At 35.5% G+C, this 15,309-nt stretch overlaps 1 protein-coding gene across 1 annotated transcript in view; it reads left to right on the forward strand.

Moving 5' to 3' along the window:
* The first annotated feature begins 281 nt into the window (after positions 1–281).
* Positions 282–15,309, forward strand: part of LOC125677108 (proteasomal ATPase-associated factor 1-like) — a 33,952-nt gene continuing 18,924 nt past the window's right edge. The window contains exons 1-5 of the mRNA XM_048915083.2: positions 282–345; positions 3,988–4,028; positions 6,961–7,064; positions 10,746–10,847; positions 12,413–12,508. Of these exons, the coding sequence (XP_048771040.2) occupies positions 299–345; positions 3,988–4,028; positions 6,961–7,064; positions 10,746–10,847; positions 12,413–12,508 (390 nt within the window). The 5' untranslated portion in view covers positions 282–298. The remainder of the gene's footprint in view (positions 346–3,987; positions 4,029–6,960; positions 7,065–10,745; positions 10,848–12,412; positions 12,509–15,309) is intronic.

Raw genomic sequence — 15,309 nt, forward strand, 5'->3', positions numbered from 1 at the left:
CGAATGATGGAAATTGTAGCCTATCAATTTCAGTGGCTTTCAGTAACCTTTATTCTCGGAGTAGATATGTATGCACACGCAATTAAATAGTACATTTATTATATTCATAAAAGAAGAGAATTTGACTTTATTTGTTCTGTATACTGCCTGGAAATGAATTCGTAACTACAAAGTAATTAATCACGTAATTACGACATCCAATCTCGTAATACCGCCCGAAATTAAAAAGTCATAATTTCTTTTTGGACAAATGAAATGCATCGGGTTCGGGATCTGAGTTATATTCACTACAATAAACATGATGAACAGAATTATATTGCAGTCGGACTGGGATGAAGTTTTAAAGTTAGTATCTCTTTTTCCATGAATATTTTATTAAGCAAACTCATTTATTCAACCCTTACAAACAATTCTCTGCCACTATCTAACTGGAAGTTCTTTCTGATGCATGTTTCGCAGTAGTGAGCACTGAGTACACCTTCACAAGCCAAGACTCCCAGTCTCATCCACTGATCCAGTAATACCACACTAAGACTCATCCACTGATCCAGTAATACCACACTAAGACTCTCATCCACTGATCCAGTAATACCACACTAAAACTCTCATCCACGGATCCAGTAATACCACACTAAGACTCTCATCCACTGATCCAGTAATACCACACTAAGACTCTCGTCCACTGATCCAGTAATACCACACTAAGACTCTCGTCCACTGATCCAGTAATACCACACTAAGACTCTCATCCACTGATCCAGTAATACCACACTAAGACTCATCCACTGATCCAGTAATACCACACTAAGACTCTCATCCACTGATCCAGTAATACCACACTAAGACTCTCATCCACTGATCCAGTAATACCACACTAAGACTCATCCACTGATCCAGTAATACCACACTAAGACTCTCATACACTGATCCAGTAATACCACACTAAGACTCTCATCCACTGATCCAGTAATACCACACTAAGACTCTCATCCACTGATCCAGTAATACCACACTAAGACTCTCGTCCACTGATCCAGTAATACCACACTAAGACTCTCATCCACTGATCCAGTAATACCACACTAAGACTCTCATCCACGGATCCAGTAATACCACACTAAGACTCATCCACTGATCCAGTAATACCACACTAAGACTCATCCACTGATCCAGTAATACCACACTAAGACTCATCCACGGATCCAGTAATACCACACTAAGACTCATCCACTGATCCAGTAATACCACACTAAGACTCTCATCCACGGATCCAGTAATCATAACCACACTAAGGTTGGAAACACTTCCCCTACAGCGAGATATTCTCTGGAAAATGCGATTATCCCTTTTAAGCAAGAGTAAATATATCCCGTACAACCGAGAAAAACACCCGTGGCCTTGGAGCATATCTCCTCATGTTTCACATGTAAAGAAGAAAAGGTGCTAAAATGTGTGATACTTCTAAAAATGCAAGTGGAAAAAGGAAACCCCAACCAACCAACCCCAAAAAAACCCAAAAAACGAACACTCAAGATGTTGGATTTCAGCCTCCTTCCCTCTTATGCAGCAACGTTGATAAGAATTTTCTTGACTGTGTTGTCAATTTTATAGAGACAATTCGTGTCATGTTGAGTGTGTCTCGCTTATTCAGCGTTGCTGGGAATTTGCCATTATTTTTAATCAAAACACCTGTTTATGGTAATCACCTTTTAGCAAGATTTCGCTACAGGGGAAGTGTTCTTAACCTGTAGAATGCCTCATCCTCAATTTTCATGAAGCTGAAGTGCAATTTTCCTCTCTTTTTTTTTAAATTTTAGTCGACACTTATTTTCAAAATTGAGGCCAACTTTAACATGTTTAACAAACAAAATAAAGTGCTTAAACAAGACGTGTGCTGTGTTAAATATGATTTCTTTCGATTTTAGAAACCATACCAAAAGTTTATCAGTATGATAAACTATAAAAACTATAAAAAAGTAATAAGATTTGACAGTTTCGACAAATTATATAGTGGTATTAAAGGAGTACTGGTCTACTCAATGTAAGGAGAATATGATGATTTGGGAAGTTTCTAGTATACCGGTCCACAATAGCTCGTGACTTAGAAATACCATGGGAGATGAGGATTTCATTTACAGTATGCAGAGTTCTTGAAAAGTGTCGGTAATATCGGATTATCCGATAAAAGTAGTAAATGTCCGACACAAGTTACTTAATTGTCGGTCCTGATGGCCGATATAAGATCAGGATCGAAGTCCGTTTTTTTACCGGGAAAAAATGGCAGCGGTGTGGCCCATAGATTTTCAAACTGATGCAAAATCCAGCAACACAGTGAAACGTAAACGCGAGGAATCAGTTGTGAGGAACTACGAGGAGAAGAGAAACCCATTGTTTCAATCCGCCTGGCAATCTGGGAGACAACGGCTTTTGTTTGCAGCGGTTTTACCTATTGCTTGGTGACACAATTTGCTCAAAGTCGAAACTGAAGAAAGACCAAATTTTATACACCTGGGCAAAAGTGAGAGAAAGAGTTGTTACAACAATTGCAGAGGAAGATGAGAAAAAAGTTGAGAGGAATATACAGGATAGAGAGAGAAATGGAAGATGAGAGAGAAGTGGAGGGTGAGAGAGAAATAGAACAAGAAAGTGACTCAGATAGTGAAAGTGAGGAAGATTCATTCAGAGTGTAGGGAAGATGAGAAAGGGTATGAAAAGATAATTTATTAACTTATAGCTGAGATGGAGATTGAATACAGTTACATATGTAGTTGATTTTAAATAAAATTTATGAAAACCTCTAAAGCGATGCATTTTTTTTCTGGACTGACAAAATTTTGTTTGGGCTGACACTATTTCTAACAGTGTCAGACCAAATGTCTGACACTTCAAAAGAGATTTCAAGAACTCTGAGTATGTAGTCGTACTGAATGGGGATTTAACCCCCTCCATAGCTTAAAGTGGCTCCCTCTGTCCTGGTTCAGACTGTCTTTTATCGCTGAATGTGTCCCGCCAACAGCCTGCAGGTCGTCCACGCTTTCACTTCACTTTGTATTTGTTTATTTTCGAAATTCCACTTGCAACGTCATGTGATCATGAATATTTTGAAATGGAGCTCACTAAATACATGATTAAATAAGAAATTAGCTTTATTATTTTTTTATTCCGTTTGAGTTAAATTTCATTTAAAATGTATAACTATAATTCTCATATATAGCCAGGTATTTATCTAGGTTGTATTTACTACCGGTAAAAGGTACCTTTCCCCTAAAGGCCTTTGGCAATAAATGGATATTTCCCCTTCCACAGATAAAAAATCCCCTTCATTTGTAGAAACTTAACAAAAGTGTATGAGAATTTTCAACAAAATCATTTTTATATATTTTAAGTAATTTTCTATAATTGTCAGGCTTACAATATAGATAAAATGAGTAATCAGTCAATTTATATTCCATTGTCGTCCCCCACCCCCATCCTCTGGAAGCTCACAACTGCATTCATTCTCAAAAAGTCCCCTTAAAATTAAATATAAAATGGGTAGTAACATCTAAATGCTGGATAAATCCCTGATAGTTTGATATAGAACACTTTTTTTTAATCTCATCATAATATTGAAAGATTGCAGCATATTTAGATTTAAATGTGTTTGCTAAATTGATTAGGACCTTGTTCAATATCCAATTTACTAGTCTAAAAATTCCCAATTTTGAGACAATGTAAAAATATGTCATGCATTTGTCAAATCAAAATACAGAAAAATACAGAGAGTTGTAGACTACACTTCATATACTGTGACAAGGAGGATGGGGGTGGTGGTACTGGGGTGGTGGTACTGAGTGATTGTAACCGAGTCAAAGTCTATGTTGATCTTTACTATGAAAAAGAATTTTAATTGATGCAAAACCCAGGATTATATTGTATGTTCATTAGAAAAACATTTCCAGTATGAACAAAAACAATTCTGATAATTTGATAATGAATTCATTTCAGAGAATATGAAGAAAAGGTCTGGGTCTCATACAAATCTGGAGGTAAAAAGTTACATTATTTTGCTCAGGTTTAAGAAATGTTTACATCTGTACAAACACATACAGTGTTCCCTCAATATATTGCCCCCGTTATAATGCCGCCCCACTTATTGCCTGAAAATCCTAAAGAACAGATTTCCTCCCACGTTAACACCCCCGTTATAATGCCAACCCAGCATAATGCCATATGTCACTGATTTTCACAAACGAATGGTCAAATTTTATAGGGTTTACCCTTGATAATAATGCGAATTACCTAACACCCATCTGTAATGACACCTGTACTTTGATAGGGTGCGTTGAAGTGTGACAGTTCAGACAAGGTATTCTGGTGGCCAGGTTAGTTACCGATAATTGTAGAATTAAACTCAAGCTAATTTAAATGTTTATACAGAATGGAGTCCAAATAACTTTATGATATTGAATTTCTTTTGATTGCTCAGTGAATTGTCCGTAATTATGAATTCGTTATATTGCCACTCCTTCTTTATTGCCCGAATTCTTCTTGAACAAATGTTGGCAACATATCGAGGGAGCACTGTATTTAAACATCGTAAAATGTATAATAGTAATAATGTTGATTCTTTTGTACATGAAAAAAAAAAGAAAATCAGACCTGTAGAGATATCCTCATATCTCATGTCATAGTCAATCTCTACATTATTAGGGATATCTAATGTTATAGTCTGTCTCTATTACACAGCTCTGTAGAGATATCTAATGTTATAGTCTGTCTCTATTACACAGCCCTGTAGAGATATCTAATGTTATAGTGTGTCTCTATTACACAGCCCTGTAGAGATATCTAATGTTATAGTCTGTCTCTATTACACAGCTCTGTAGATATATCTAATGTTATAGTGTGTCTCTATTACACAGCCCTGTAGAGATATCTAATGTTATAGTCTGTCTCTATTACACAGTCCTGTAGTGATATCTAATATTATAGTCTGTCTCTATTACACAGATCTGTAGAGATATCTAATGTTATAGTCTGTCTCTATTACACAGTCCTGTAGTGATATCTAATGTTATAGTCTGTCTCTATTACACAGTCCTGTAGAGATATCTAATGTTATAGTCTGTCTCTATTACACTGTAGTGATATCTAATGTTATAGTCTGTCTGTATTACACAGCCCTGTAGAGATATCTAATGTTATAGTCTGTCTCTATTACACAGTCCTGTAGAGATATCTAATGTTATAGTCTGTCTCTATTACACAGCCCTGTAGAGATATCTAATGTTATAGTGTGTCTCTATTACACAGTCCTGTAGAGATATCTAATGTTATAGTCTGTCTCTATTACACAGTCCTGTAGAGATATCTAATGTTATAGTCTGTCTCTATTACACAGTCCTGTAGAGATATCTAATGTTATAGTCTGTCTCTATAACACAGCCCTGTAGTGATATCTAATGTTATAGTCTGTCTCTATAACACAGCCCTGTAGATATATCTAATGTTATAGTCTGTCTCTATTACACAGCCCTGTAGAGATATCTAATGTTATAGTCTGTCTCTATTACACAGTCCTGTAGAGATATCTAATGTTATAGTCTGTCTCTATTACACAGTCCTGTAGAGATATCTAATGTTATAGTCTGTCTCTATAACACAGCCCTGTAGTGATATCTAATGTTATAGTCTGTCTCTATAACACAGCCCTGTAGATATATCTAATGTTATAGTCTGTCTCTACATTATTAGGGATATCTAATGTTATAGTCTGTCTCTATTACACAGTCCTGTAGTGATATCTAATGTTATAGTCTGTTTCTTTAACACAGTCCTGTAGTGATATCTAATGTTATAGTCTGTCTCTATTACACAGTCCTGTAGAGATATCTAATGTTATAATCTGTCTCTATTACACAGCTCTGTAGAGATATCTAATGTTATAGTCTGTCTCTATTACACAGCCCTGTAGAGATATCTAATGTTATAGTCTGTCTGTATTACACAACTCTGTAGAGATATATCTAATGTTATAGTATGTCTCTATTACACAGCTCTGTAGAGATATCTAATGTTATAGTCTGTCTCTATTACACAGATCTGTAGAGATATCTAATGTTATAGTCTGTCTCTATTACACAGTCCTGTAGTGATATCTAATGTTATAGTCTGTCTCTATTACACAGTCCTGTAGTGATATCTAATGTTATAGTCTGTCTGTATTACACAGCTCTGTAGAGATATCTAATGTTATAGTCTGTCTCTATTACACAGCCCTGTAGAGATATCTAATGTTATAGTCTGTCTCTATTACACAGCCCTGTAGAGATATCTAATGTTATAGTCTGTCTCTATTACACAGCCCTGTAGAGATATCTAATGTTATAGTCTGTCTCTATTACACAGTCCTGTAGTGATATCTAATGTTATAGTCTGTCTGTATTACACAGCCCTGTAGAGATATCTAATGTTATAGTCTGTCTCTATTACACAGTCCTGTAGAGATATCTAATGTTATAGTATGTTTCTATTACACAGCCCTGTAGATATATCTAATGTTATAGTCTGTCTCTATTACACAGCCCTGTAATGATATCTAATGTTATAGTATGTTTCTATTACACAGCCCTGTAGTGATATCTAATGTTATAGTCTGTCTCTATTACACAGCCCTGTAGTGATATCTAATGTTATAGTCTGTCTCTATTACACAGCCCTGTAGTGATATCTAATGTTATAGTCTGTCTCTTTTACACAGCCCTGTAGAGATATCTAATGTTATAGTATGTTTCTATTACACAGCCCTGTAGAGATATCTAATGTTATAGTCTGTCTCTATTACACAGCCCTGTAGAGATATCTAATGTTATAGTATGTCTCTATTACACAGCTCTGTAGAGATATCTAATGTTATAGTCTGTCTCTATTACACAGCTCTGTACTGATATCTAATGATATAGTCTGTTTCTATCACAGCCCAACCAGCCATTCACGGAAGTCTACATAACCAAGGCTTGTCTAGTGACGGTGTTCCGTACGTGACAGGAAGTGACGGATTCACCGTACAGGAGATCACAAAGGTGAATGTTCTCGGTCTCTGTGATGCTTACATTTCCTAGGTCTCTCTGATGTTTACATTTTATAGTTTCCTTCTCTCTGCTGTACTAGATGCTTTACATTTTCTGGGTCTCTGTAATGTTTACATATTCTAGGTGTTTGTGATGTTTACATATTCTAGGTCTCTGTAATGTTTACATTTTCTGGGTCTCTGTGATGTTTACATTTTCTAGGTCTCTGTGATGTTTACATATTCTAGGTCTCTGTGATGTTTACATATTCTGGGTCTCTGTGATGTTTACATATTCTAGGTCTATGTAATGTTTACATATTCTAGGTGTCTGTGATGTTTACATTTTCTAGGTGTCTGTGATGTTTACATATTCTAGGTCTATGTAATGTTTACATATTCTAGGTGTCTGTGATGTTTACATTTTCTAGGTGTCTGTGATGTTTACATATTCTAGGTGTCTGTGATGTTTACATATTCTAGGTCTCTGTAATGTTTACATATTCTAGGTGTCTGTGATGTTTACATTTTCTAGGTGTCTGTGATGTTTACATATTCTAGGTGTCTGTGATGTTTACATATTCTAGGTCTCTGTAATGTTTACATATTCTAGGTGTTTGTGATGTTTACATTTTCTAGGTCTCTGTGATGTTTACATATTCTAGGTCTCTGTGATGTTTACATATTTTAGGTCTATGTGATGTTTACATATTCTAGGTGTTTGTGATGTTTACATTTTCTGGGTCTCTGTGATGTTTACATTTTCTAGGTCTCTGTGATGTTTACATATTCTAGGTGTTTGTGATGTTTACATTTTCTGGGTCTCTGTGATGTTTACATTTTCTAGGTCTCTGTGATGTTTACATTTTCTAGGTCTCTGTGATGTTTACATATTCTGGGTCTCTGTGATGTTTACATATTCTAGGTCTATGTAATGTTTACATATTCTAGGTGTCTGTGATGTTTACATTTTCTAGGTGTCTGTGATGTTTACATATTCTAGGTCTATGTAATGTTTACATATTCTAGGTGTCTGTGATGTTTACATTTTCTAGGTGTCTGTGATGTTTACATATTCTAGGTGTCTGTGATGTTTACATATTCTAGGTCTATGTGATGTTTACATATTCTAGGTCTATGTAATGTTTACATATTCTAGGTGTCTGTGATGTTTACATTTTCTAGGTGTCTGTGATGTTTACATATTCTAGGTGTCTGTGATGTTTACATATTCTGGGTCTCTGTGATGTTTACATATTCTAGGTCTATGTAATGTTTACATATTCTAGGTGTTTGTGATGTTTACATTTTCTAGGTCTCTGTGATGTTTACATTTTCTAGGTGTCTGTGATGTTTACATATTCTAGGTGTCTGTAATGTTTACATTTTCTAGGTCTATGTGATGTTTACATATTCTAGGTGTCTGTGATGTTTACATATTCTAGGTGTCTGTGATGTTTACATATTCTAGGTGTCTGTGATGTTTACATATTCTAGGTGTCTGTGATGTTTACATTTTCTAGGTCTCTGTGATGTTTACATATTCTGGGTCTCTGTGATGTTTACATATTGTAGGTCTATGTAATGTTTACATATTCTAGGTGTCTGTGATGTTTACATTTTCTAGGTCTCTGTGATGTTTACATATTTTAGGTGTCTGTGATGTTTACATATTCTGGGTCTATGTAATGTTTACATATTCTAGGTGTCTGTGATGTTTACATTTTCTAGGTCTATGTGATGTTTACATATTCTAGGTGTTTGTGATGTTTACATTTTCTAGGTCTCTGTAATGTTTACATTTTCTAGGTCTATGTAATGTTTACATATTCTTGGTCTATGTAATGTTTACATTTTCTAGGTGTCTGTGATGTTTACATATTCTAGGTCTCTGTGATGTTTACATTTTCTAGGTCTCTGTGATGTTTACATATTCTAGGTCTCTGTAATGTTTACATATTCTAGGTCTATGTGATGTTTACATATTCTAGGTCTATGTAATGTTTACATATTCTAGGTGTCTGTGATGTTTACATTTTCTAGGTCTATGTGATGTTTACATATTCTAGGTGTTTGTGATGTTTACATTTTCTAGGTGTTTGTGATGTTTACTTATTCTAGGTCTCTGTAATGTTTACATATTCTAGGTCTCTGTGATGTTTACATATTCTAGGTCTATGTAATGTTTACATATTCTAGGTCTCTCTGATGTTTACATATTCTAGGTCTATGTAATGTTTACATATTCTAGGTCTATGTAATGTTTACATATTCTAGGTGTCTGTGATGTTTACATATTCTAGATCTCTCTGATGTTTACATATTCTAGGTCTATGTAATGTTTACATTTTCTAGGTCTCTGTGATGTTTACATTTTCTAGGTCTATGTAATGTTTACATATTCTAGGTCTCTGTGATGTTTACATATTCTAGGTCTCTGTAATGTTTACATATTCTAGGTCTATGTGATGTTTACATATTCTAGGTCTATGTAATGTTTACATATTCTAGGTGTCTGTGATGTTTACATTTTCTAGGTCTATGTGATGTTTACATATTCTAGGTGTTTGTGATGTTTACATTTTCTAGGTGTCTGTGATGTTTACATATTCTAGGTCTCCGTGATGTTTACATATTCTAGGTCTCTGTGATGTTTACATATTCTAGGTCTATATAATGTTTACATATTCTAGGTCTCTCTGATGTTTACATATTCTAGGTCTATGTGATGTTTACATATTCTAGGTCTATGTAATGTTTACATTTTCTAGGTGTCTGTGATGTTTACATATTCTAGGTCTCTGTGATGTTTACATATTCTAGGTCTCCGTGATGTTTACATATTCTAGGTCTATGTAATGTTTACATTTTCTAGGTGTCTGTGATGTTTACATATTCTAGGTCTCTGTGATGTTTACATATTCTAGGTCTCTGTGGTGTTTACATTTTCTATGTTTGTGATGTTTACATTTTCTAGGTCTATGTGATGTTTACATTTTCTAGGTCTATGTGATGTTTACATTTTCTAGGTCTATGTGATGTTTACATTTTCTAGGTCTATGTGATGTTTACATATTCTAGGTCTATGTGATGTTTACATTTTCTAGGTCTATGTGATGTTTACATTTTCTAGGTCTATGTGATGTTTACATTTTCTAGGTGTCTGTGATGTTTACATTTTCTGAGTCTCTGTGATGTTTACATATTCTAGGTGTTTGTGATGTTTATATTTTCTAGATCTAGATTTTTTCAACACGACCAGTCGGACTAGTAAATCAACATTTTATCCGACTGGACCTATCATATAGTGAACTCGGTCGGTTGGACGTGCCTAGTGTCAAAACCTAGTGTGTAATTCTAACATCGTTTACTCAAATAATTTGCTATGAAAATAACACTGTCACAGTTTGAAATTTTCTCTTTCATAACGCTTTCAGTTATTTTCTCTAAATTTTCATATGATTACAAAAACAACAATGCAAAATGTGGGGAAAAGGCAATCTAATCAATGGGGGAAAATTGGTAAATATTAACTTTTTGAAAGGGGAAGGGACTTATATTCAGACCTAAACTGGGTGTAGAAAAATGAAAAATGACTGTACAATTAATTATGGCTTGTTCATTATGACTTGAGTCTAGATGTCTATATTTATAAATACGGAGAATTTGAAATATACTTTCATTTTTTTTTCAGAGGTCCATCACGATATCATACACAGAGGACTCGAGTAATCTGACCAGGAAATTTGTGGCTCCAAACACTACATTCAGATCAATTCACAGTGAAAGGAAAACTGTAAATGTTTATATAGAAAACACAAAATGTAGATCATGAACTGTAAATGGTTATATATAGAAAACACAAAATGTAGGTCATAGACTGTAAATGTTTATATAGAAAACACAAAATGTAGATCATGAACTGTAAATGTTTATATAGAAAACACAAAATGTAGGTCATAGACTGTAAATGTTTATATAGAAAACACAAAATGTAGGTCATAGACTGTAAATGTTTATATAGAAAACACAAAATGTTGGTCATAGACTGTAAATATTTATATAGAAAACACAAAATGTAGGTCATAGACTGTAAATATTTATATAGAAAACACAAAATGTAGGTCATAGACTGTAAATGTTTATATAGAAAACACAAAATGTAGGTCATAGACTGTAAATATTTATATAGAAAACACAAAATGTAGGTCATAAACTATAAATGTTTATATAGAAAACACAAAATGTAGGTCATAGACTGTAAATGTTTATATAGAAAACACAAAATGTAGGTCATAAACTGTAAATGTTTATATAGAAAACACAAAATGTAGGTCATAGACTGTAAATGTTTATATAGAAAACACAAAATGTAGGTCATAAACTATAAATATTTATATAGAAAACACAAAATGTAGGTCATAGACTGTAAATGGTTATATAGAAAACACAAAACGGAGATCATGTCAATAGTGTATTTACTGTGATAACAGCAGTGAGATACCAGTACCAATTTTAGCTCTTTCAGTCTGCAGCTATTTTCAGAATCCTGTATAAGTGGTATTTTTAGGGAGACCAATATATATATATATATATATAAAGCTCAGAAAATTTCACTTTATTTGGATACCCACTTCCGCCCCTACCCGGGGTTGAATTCACGACCTGCGGAACCAAATCTCCTAGCAGCGTGTAACCAACGTGCTAGACCGCTTGACCATCTAGCAAGTCTAAAAGCATACTTTAGATGACGATGGAATTCTCGCCATATATATAATGAGAGCTAATTTTAGTGACTTTATAATTCCAGGAAAGATAAATATTACATCTGATATGGAATAAATTTTAGCAATTTCATCACTCTCACTAATAATGCCAAAATTAAATCCTCGTTAGATATTCTGCTCATATGGCCTTAACTTGATTTATGTAGCTTCCCAAACATGAAACGTGGGACGTCGGGTTCCGAGTCTTGACATGAAACATGGGACGTCGGGTTCCCAGTCTGGACATGAAACGTGGGACGTCGGACACATCTACAATCCGATGATCCAATTTTTATGATCAGAAATCCACAAAATTGCACCTATCATTATAATGACTCTACGTAACGATGATTTAAGTTTTGAAAAGTTGAGATTCAAGACTCAAGTTTGAGTTATTGCCCTTAGACCATCAGCTTATTTGGAACGTAAGCTGAATTCATATACTGTGTAATTTAAAACACTTGATATTTAGGGTGGTTAGTCTACTAAACTAGAAATAAGTTGAAATTTTTAAGTATAAAGTGGTTTGTCTTGTAAATCAGAATCTCTATATTTCAGGTGCTTTGTTTTGTATATTGGATTGGTTATGTTTCAGGTGGTTTGTCTGGATGTTACAAATGGAGGTCTGGGTGTGTCCTCCGACAGCGAGGGAAAGTTACGCCTATGGCAGACAGACACTGGAGAAGTCAGGGTAGGTAACTCAAGGGTTTTCTTTTCTTTTCACTTGTTGCAAGTTTGGAAATTTGTAGATTTATTTTATTATGCCCCCCTTTGAAAAAGAAGGGGCATATTGTTTTGCAACTGTCGGTCGGTCTGTAGACCACATGTTGTCCGCTCAATATCTTGAGAACCATTCACTTGATGATAATGATATTTCATATGTGGATTGGATATGAGTGGAACACGACCCCTATTGTTTTTCAGATCAAAAAGTCAAAGGTCAAGGGTCAATCTACTCTGGACATAGGAATATAATGTCCACTCAATATCTCGAGAACCCTTTGCTTGAAAGACATCAAACTTGGCACACTGGTACATCCTAAGGAGTAGATGACCCGTATTGATTTTGAGGTCATATGGTCAAAGGTCAAGGGTCAAACTGGGCATAGGAATATACTGACCATTCAATGTCCAGAGAACCCTTTGCTTGACAGACATCAAACTTAGTACACTGGTACATCTTCAGGAGAGGATGACCCATATTGATTTTGAGGTCAAAAGTCAATAGTTGAACTGGACATAGTAATATATTGTCTCCTATATTTTAAGAATTATTTGCTTGATTGACACGTACCAAACTTGGTACACTGCAGTGATCACGAAATGTTGAAATGTTTTACAGGACATTCGGTCTGGTAAACACAGGAACATTACCGGACCGAATCACATTTTACCAGACCGAAAAAAAGTAGTAGTATTTTTATATTAAAACATGAAAGACTTTGAGCCTCCTGGTCATTGGATTTTCGTTTTAAAGGTTTACTGTGGACTGCATTACTGTTCCATTTTAATTGGAACATGTTGCCGTTTTTGTATGTTTTTTTTTATAAATGGAACTGGAAGTCGAAACGTAGCAGCGATTTTTTTCTCTACCCACTGGTACCGGTACCCATTCAATTGGGAAAAATAGCGTCAAAATCGAACAAATTGGGAATTTTCTACCAATGTATAGGCAAATGATTTCAGCTATAAGAAAAGAAAAAATACAACAAAACAAGAAGTATTCATCTCTTTATAAACTTCTTAACGGTAATATTTGTTGTTGTGAAACATAAGGAATCATCGTACAAAACACACTGCCATGATCTGTACTTTCGATTTAATACCGGAAGGGAACATTTTAGTTAACTCGTACAACGTTTCAGACTAAGAAAATTACGATTTCAGCAGTCTATTTTTCGGCAAGTGAATTGGGAATTTTTAGTCTCAAAATTGGGAAAAATCAACGGTTTTTGGCATTGGAAATGGTACCGTTTATCGGTACCAGTTATATAAGGGGGGACAATGCTGCGTAGTTTTCGAAACCGTTGCTGGAAAGTCACCAGACATTCGGACCGAAAATATAATGAAGTTTACCGGACCGAGAGTCAAATTACCGGACATGTCCGTTGGTCCGACGACATTTCGCTTTCACTGCACTGGTACAGCATAAGGAGTAGATGACCCCTATTGATTTTTAGGTCACATGGTCAATTCACTCTTGACATAGGAAGATATTGTCTGCTCAATATTTTGAATTGATGATAATACTATTAATTAAATGAGGTGTGTGTATAACCCTTTTCAATTTTGCACCATGGGGGGCATATGTGTTTTACAAACATCTGGAACTTGAAAAGTTTGGTACCAATGGCGTCGATTCGAATATTAGTGTGTGGACATGTATTCCTCCATTTTGAATCTCGTATACCCTAGTTCACGTCATACTGAGATGTTACATAAAATCCGTAAAAGCATGTAAATCTTATTTTCTTAATCATATATAATCACTCCACGATTAACACCATGTTTTTTGTTGTGGTTCAAACGCTATGTTTGTAAATTTGCTAAATAACAACGCTGAATATGACGTCACAATGTACTGTTTACATCGATTGCGTTATATTTCCCGCGTTCAATATATAGGCGGATCAAATGTCCAAAATTAGGATGCTTTGATACAGCTCCGTCCGCATGCTAACTTCAGGTTGTTTTTGTCCTGTTTTGGATATAGAGACTAATGCCAAAACTTGTTTGCTTCGCCCTCAAACACGGTCACACCATAAAACATATTAATGTCTTTTCAAAATAACATCAGGCAATGTTTCTCTATCACATGAATTTAACCCAAACAGTTTAATCTATGACCTTGACAAATAGTTTGTGGCGGTCAGGTGTTCGATCGCCAGTAGCTTGGATAGCTCAGTTAACACCTGACTAGAGATTCAGGGGGCCTGGGTTTGAATCTCAGTCTGGTCTGTTGGTAGAGAATCTGACTAGAGATTCAGGGGGCCCAGGTTTGAATCCCAGTCTGGTCTGTTGGTAGAGAATCTGACTAGAGATTCAGGGGGCCCAGGTTTGAATCCCAGTCTGGTCTGTTGGTAGAGAATCTGACTAGAGATTCAGGGGGCCCAGGTTTGAATCCCAGTCTGGTCTGTTGGTAGAGAATCTGACTAGAGATTCAGGGGGCCCAGGTTTGAATCCCAGTCTGGTCTGTTGGTAGAGAATCTGACTAGAGATTCAGGGGGCCCGGGTTTGAATCCCAGTCTGGTTTGTTGATAGAGCACCTGACTAGAGATTCAGGGGGCCCAGGTTTGAATCCCAGTCTGGTCTGTTGGTAGAGAATCTGACTAGAGATTCAGGGGGCCCAGGTTTGAATCTCAGTCTGGTCAGTTGGTAGAGCACCTGACTAGAGATTCAGGGGGCCCGGGTTTGAATCCCAGTCTGGTTTGTTGATAGAGCACCTGACTAGAGATTCAGGGGGCCCAGGTTTGAATCCCAGTCTGGTCTGTT

The sequence above is a fragment of the Ostrea edulis genome, chromosome 3 (genome assembly GCF_947568905.1).
Source record: "Ostrea edulis chromosome 3, xbOstEdul1.1, whole genome shotgun sequence".
NCBI lineage: Eukaryota > Metazoa > Mollusca > Bivalvia > Ostreida > Ostreidae > Ostrea > Ostrea edulis.